Raw genomic sequence first — 6,626 nt, 5'->3', positions numbered from 1 at the left:
TGTGGGGGGGGGGTGTGCCTGCACCTCTGTGCCTTTACCATGTGTGCCTGTACCTGTGAATGCATGCCTGTCCCTGTGTATGTGTGTGTGCACACATGCGTGTGCCCACTGTTCCTCAACTTGCATTGTATCCACCTGACCCTGCTGGCCCCTGTGAATCATTCTGCCAGGCCTTGGCATATGAACAGCACAACTCTCCCACTGGAGGGCAGTCAAGCCAAGCAGGCCCTTCCCGTGAGTGCCTAGCAAGTGGCTTCTTCCTCTGATGCTGGCGCGAGGGGCCTGATCTATTGAAACCATGGCTGGGGCTCCCAGTTCCCCTGAGGCCTGACTGGGGGTGTGCACAGGAATCCTGGCTGAGCGGGCGGTGGTGCAGGATCTTACTAGTGGCACGGCCTTGGGCAAATCACTTTGTTTCTCGGCAGTTCCTCATCTATAAAATGGGCAAGGGCGCCTCAGTTCCCGGGTGGGGGACTGGGTGAGGATCAAGCAGCTGGAGGTCCTCCGCACTGCTGTGGGGCCTGGAGAGTGACTGCAGGAAGCAGGAGGCCGAGCAGCCTGAGCACTCTGGGACCATGGTAGCGGGCTGAGGAGAGGGAGCTAATCCAGGAGGAGAGGCCGAGAATGCCAAGCAGTGAGCTCCGCCTTCAAGGGGGGGGGGGAGGGCACTGGGAGCCACAGAGGGTGTTTCAACAGGCCGTCCCCCCACCTGGGTGCCAGAGCCGTACCTTCACATCCCGGTGGGCAATGTTCTGGCTGTGCAGGAACTGGACGGCTGAGCCAATATCCCGCATGATCTCTGCGGCCTCTGCAGACAGAAAGTGGGGAGGGGCCGGTAGTGCCAGTCAAGATCAAGGTCAAGCCACCCTACACTCTTATCACCCCCACCCCCAGGCCCATCCGAGGGGGCCAGCACAAAGAGGCCACGTGCACTCCCACCACCCGAGACTCCCATCCCAGACACCCCACAATCCCTCCAGACAGTCTACAATCCCATCCCAGATGCTCCACAATCCCATCCTAGATACCCCACAATTCCTCCAGATGCCCCACAATCCCTCCAGGCTTGCCACCAGCCCAGCCCAGCCTCCTTCCTCAGTCCTGGGCTGACTCCCCACGCCAGTCAGCCCAAACCCAGACCTCGCAAGTTCACCTCTGACGGTGTCACAGACACACAGCCCCCCTGGGGGGTGGATACCTGTCACACCGTCTCTGGTTCACCTGGAGCCCACAGCACAGAGTGGGACAGGACCTGGTCCAGCAGCATCACACAGCAATGCCGGCCCAAGGCCCTCATGCCAAACCATCCCGTTTCAGCCACGTGGCAACCTACCTCGCTCAGTGAAGGCCTGGTCACCACGCTCCTGAATCCTGCTGAAGAGCTCACCACCTTCCATGCTGCAAGGGAGGGAGGGGAGGAGGGCTGTGAGCGGGGCAGGGGGCGGGGGGCAGGAACTCCTTGGGGAGAAACTATTGTCACCTCCTGGGGGCTCACCGTGCCTGGCTCTGACGGGCTACCTGCTGAGGGAGGTTGAGGAGAACTCTGGGACCTGGGGAGGGTGGATGAGTGGGGCTTCCTCTGGGGAATACCTGTGTTCCCACTGGTCCCGCCCTGGCCGGGCTATGAGGCCTTGGGAAGCGTCCCTCCCCTACGGACCTCAGTTCCCTGCCAATGGAACGCAGTATGAATGAACGATGAATGATCGCCACCATGGCGACCGTCCAGGCACCAGCCATGAGTCCTGCCCTGGGCACCGCATGCCTCTGCACTGCGGACTGGAAGCCTGTCGGCCCTTTCCCCCTCTCTGGTTCCGCTTGCTCTGCCGCACAGGGGGGCAGTCACAGCCCGGCCTCCTGGAGTCGTGAAGCCTGACTAAGAGATGCACTTGGGACGGGGTCCAGCCTCTGGACGCAGCCTGGAGACCCTCCACGTTTCACGCACCCTCCACATGCGTGCTAGAGATGTGGAGGGGTCAGCAGCTGCCCCGTGTCACATGGCTAGTGGGGGACAGGGCCAGGATCTGAACCCTCAATCTAAGGCAAGAAAGGGGAGCCGGGAGAGCTGGATAGGCTCACAGGGAGGAGCTGGGAAAGGACCCAGGCCCAGGGTCTGAGGAAGGTGAACAGAGAGCCACAGTGCAGGTGGAGGCAGCCCCTGGCTCCAATCTCCAATCAGCAGCACTGGCGGCCGGCAGGAGGGGGCAACTGAGGGCAGTGTGTGTCCGCGCGTCCTCAGACTGCCCCAGCGTCCACATTCAGAGCTCCCAACGGCTCTTCCAGCCCCCCTTCACTGAGTGGAGATCACACCAACCCTGCGCCCAAGCGTGCTGCCATCAGGTGCACCCTGACGCAGACAAGTCTGTGGTGCACGGCTGAAGCCCCTGTGGCTCTTCCGCGGCTGTCAGACCCACGGGAGCAGAAAGCCTCATCTCTCTCCCTCGGAGCAGCCAGGGGAGTCAAACCTCTGACCTGGCGGCTGGTGCGAGGCATTACCACCACCCCACCAACACTCCTCGAAACCACACGGGCAGAGACCAGATTTGAGCCCCTTGTGGCAAAGCCCGGTGGGCCTAGTGTGACCTGGTGCGCTCACTGGCTTGGGACAGGGGTAGGGGGTGGCGTACCATTCCATGACGATGAGGAGGCAGCGCTTGTGGTGGTGCATGTTCTCGTACACGTCCAGGATGCGCACGATGTGGGGGCCGCCCGAGGCTTGCCAGTGGTGGTCCACCTCCTGCCGGGCCTTGGGGCTGTCATACAGCAGCTGCGGGCGAGGGGCATCCATCGTCAGCCACCCACAGAGCAGACAGGATGCAGAGCCGCAGCCGGCCCTGTGCCCTGCCCAAGGCCACACAGCTCTGGAGGGCAGGATGCAGCGGGGCTGGGCTCCCCTGACCTGGAGGCCTGAGGGCCAGCTTGGCTGGGCTCCGGAAGGTGACTCGCAGTGGAGCAGGGCTCCGAGATCAGAGAGGCCCTTTCTCCTCAGAAGGGGAGGGGACGGCAAGCAAAGTAGAAACAGAGTGGGTTTCAGAGTTAGACTGGACTTGTGGGATCGACGGGGGTAACAAGCCTCCGGGGATCTCCCTCTGCCCCTAACGGAGGGCCGAGAGGAAAGTGGTCACTAAACAGAGAGGTGAGCATAGGAGATAAAGGGATGTGTTTATCCTTTGATTGAACTTGAACGGTTAAGACTCTGTCCGCTGACACACACATGCTGATGCACGCTGGACCGCATTGGTTTTCAATGTTCCTGTATTTTTGTTTTGTTTTGTTTTTTTAAATCATTTTATTGGGGGGGCGTACAACTTTTATCACAATCCATACATACATCCATGGTGTCAAGCATATTTGTACATTTGTTTCCATCATCATTCTCAAAAATGTTTTCTTTCTACTTGAGCCCTTGGTGTCAGCTCCTTCCTGTATTTTTGTTGTGTGTTCGTATGAGGGGGTCTCTCAGAGGTGTGATGTCATCGGGGTCACCCTCTTGAAGTTGTGTCCTATGCTCTTCTGTCTCTCAGTATAGGAGCCCCAGGACGGAGGAACCTGTGGGGACCCCAAGGAGGAGAAGGGTTTCTGGACGCGGGGCTAAAAGGGAGAGATGTCAAGGACTCCCGAAGGCAAGGAAAGGAATGTTTGGAATCTGATGGTGGTAGCAATTGTACGCACTGCTTGATGGGCCTGAACCGTGGGGTCATGTGCGCTCACTCGCCATGTAATTGTGTTGATGACTCATCAGCTGTGGCCCCTCCGCCAGGGACCACATCCCTCGGGTCTCCGTTTCCTCCTTGTCACCACAGGAAGGCGGGTGGTGGCCCATGCTGGAAGTCGCCATACTGCTCAGTCCCTGCCCTGTGGGCCTCACCATGTGGGGCAAATCAGCCCTAGAGAGGCCCCACCAGGACAGGAGAACAGGGTGGCAGGGAAGGCTGCCTGCAGCAGGGCTGAAGCGCCTCACCCCTCAGCTCCTCCCTCACTGGCTTTGAGGAGCCCAGCCCACAGCAGAGCGGCGCAGGCCGCACCCCCAGGAGGAGCTAGGGGGATGAAGACTTCCCATTCTCAAGGAGAAAGGGGGCCACTGCTCTGGAGAAAAAGCTTCTAACAACGGAGAGGCGGAGAGGCGGGCTCATCACCTGGGGTGAGGCCCTGGCTACTTCCAAAGCACCTTCCCGGCCTTCGCTGCCAGAGAGATGGGGCTGCCTCAAGGTGACCTGGAGGTGAGCGAGGCCCGGATGGATCGGCCCTCCTCCCACGCCTGCAGACCTGGCATGCAGGGTGTGGGCCCAGAGGCGGGGTCTGATCCAAAGGGAGTGGGGCCAGGCCAAGTAAGCTCTGGGTTCAGACTCACTGAGACACACACCCCACCCCACACCCACGGCCGCCCACTCTGGGCCAGGTACGCTGGCTCCCAGGGAGAGCGGAGGGCCAAGCCAGGGCCGCACACTGCGGCTCTCCAGCCATTTGCCGCTCTTCCCTGACAGACGGACGTGTGGCTCTGCGGTCTCAAGGGAACCTTTTTAAAAGACAGTAACCAGATAATGGCGATTTCATCGGTGTGTACAAATACCTGGATGGATGGCTCTTGATTAATTTTGAAACTGCTTTGAAAGACAGGATTGGCTTTCCCCGCACTAGACCAGGGCTCTGACTAGCCCCTTCCCTTCAGCACCAGCAGGCCTTGGATTTCCTCCTCCACAGCACAGGGGCAGCTGGGCCACACCATGCAGGGAGTGGGGGCAGACTCTGGAACCCTGCTCTCTAGGCAAAGGCGGACTGGGCTGTGCTTGGAGGAGTGGGGAAGAGGGTGTAGCATCTCCATCTCTGGGGCTGCCCTTGTCAGCCCTGGCCCAGGAGCACAGGGAGCCGAGCATCTCTAGGGCAGGCCCCTATTCCACTACCCAAGCCACAATAGGAGGGCAGTGGGGAGGGCGCATGGTGCCCGAACACTGTGGATGGATCCCTTGCCCATGCTGCCCGGGCCTCCCAGAATGCCCTGCAGCTCCCCAACCACCCCCTCTGCTTCCCCACCCCACCCTACTCCCGCACCATGCACCAGCAAGCCGTGGGCTCCCTGGGTCCCCTCCCTCCACCCTCCTTCCTCCCTGCCCTGCTCTCTCGGCCCCTGTTCTACTCAGTCTCCTAAACCTCGCCAGCCGGACCTGATCATGGCTCCCGGAGCCCCAAGAGTCGCATCCCCATGCCAGCATCCTCTTTCTGATCTCAGAAACTCCCCAGCCCGTGGCCGGAATTGTTGCTTAGTGTCCTCTCCCCCAGTGGCCACAGACCTCCCCACCCCCCTTCCCAAAGCTGGAGGCCTGCCTCCCTCGCTCACCTCCTTCCCACTCCCCTGGCTCCCAAAACCTTTGGCTCTGGCCCAGATGGTTGACTGGTGATTCCCCAGCAGGCCTCTGTCTCCCAGCAGGCCTCTGGTCGGCAGTCTTCCATGCTCGGGGCTCAGTGCAGGGGTCTCCTCCTCTGGGAAGTTCTCGGCCAGGTTGGCCTTCTGTCTCTGGCCCTCCCTCCGGGATGGGAGCAAGGCCAGGCAGAGAGGCCCAGGTCAGGCTGGTCTGGGCCCCTGGTCGGAGCCTGGCAAAGAACAGGGAGCTCCTGCACAGACTTTACCTGGGGAGCAGAGGGGGAGCAGCTGTGGGGAGGATACACGGGAGTCGGGAGGTCGGCGGCCAAGGCGGGCAAGAGAGTCTGATGGGCCTGGCCCAGCGTGCTCACCCCACGCCCTTGCCCGGCTTTGCCGAGGCTGGGGAACAGGTGGAATTGCCCTGACGGGAAGCCTCCCTTGAGGCAGCTGCCCCTCGCAGCCCAAACTGAGGATCCCATTTCCCACACAGATGAAAATAGTCCTTCCCCAAGTGCCAAGGCCCTGAAAACAAGCGAAAGGCAGGGAGACCTATGCCCCGCCATCTCTGCTGCCGGGGAGACCACACGGACCAGAGCTCGCTGAGCAGCAGGACTGCCAGCCCTCCCTGCCCTGCTGCCCACCAGGGCCCGGGCCGCCGGTCTGACTCCTCGGGCTGACTCCCCGCAAGGCCACCTCCTCCCGGGGCTCTTCTGTCCAGAGTGGGCCTCAGGGGTCCTTCACCCTCGCCCCCCCTCTCTGTTTCCCTTTCTGTATCTGTGGAGGCTGTGAGCGGAGGTCTTGTTTCCACACAGTAAGGTGCACAGGCCTCAGGACAGTGATTGTTGACCATTGCACCCACCTCTGTGGCCACCCCACACCCTGACGAGAAAGAACCTTGCCAGCTCCCCACAAAGCGCCCCCGTGCCCCCTCCCTCCTTGCTGCCTGTGCAGTGCTTGCTTGCAACCTGCAATTAGCTTGTTCCTTTGCTAGCTCTTAAAACGCGCACACACACACACACACACACACAACCACTGCACTGACAGCGTGCCCGACTCTGCTCTCAGCACTTCCTAAACATTGGGAGAAGGAACATTGTTACCACCATGTCATAGAGAACAAAACCAAGGCACAGACAGGGGGATGGCAACTGGGCCTCCTGGGGGTCCACTGTGGCTGCCCTCAGCCAGGCCAGTGCCCCACTGCTCCCCTCATCAGACTGTAGCCACCCCCACCCCACCGGCAGGGCCATGTGGGCCTGGTGACTGCTGG

General features: G+C 61.0%; 1 protein-coding gene across 2 annotated transcripts in view; it reads right to left on the bottom strand.

Moving 5' to 3' along the window:
* MAPKAPK3 (MAPK activated protein kinase 3) overlaps positions 1–6,626 on the bottom strand; it is a 31,924-nt gene that overhangs the window by 5,664 nt on the left and 19,634 nt on the right. For both annotated transcript variants that reach the window (XM_004715188.2, XM_045297503.1), the window contains exons 3-5: positions 2,625–2,764; positions 1,334–1,398; positions 729–808 (exon numbers count right to left, since the gene is read on the bottom strand). In XM_004715188.2, the coding sequence (XP_004715245.1) occupies positions 729–808; positions 1,334–1,398; positions 2,625–2,764 (285 nt within the window). The remainder of the gene's footprint in view (positions 1–728; positions 809–1,333; positions 1,399–2,624; positions 2,765–6,626) is intronic.

This window comes from Echinops telfairi, unplaced genomic scaffold, assembly GCF_000313985.2.
Source record: "Echinops telfairi isolate 266 unplaced genomic scaffold, ASM31398v2 ScPeMD7_7420;HRSCAF=8458, whole genome shotgun sequence".
NCBI lineage: Eukaryota > Metazoa > Chordata > Mammalia > Afrosoricida > Tenrecidae > Echinops > Echinops telfairi.
The sequence above is the reverse complement of the archived record's forward strand: the minus strand, read 5'-3'. Positions and strand labels throughout refer to the sequence as shown.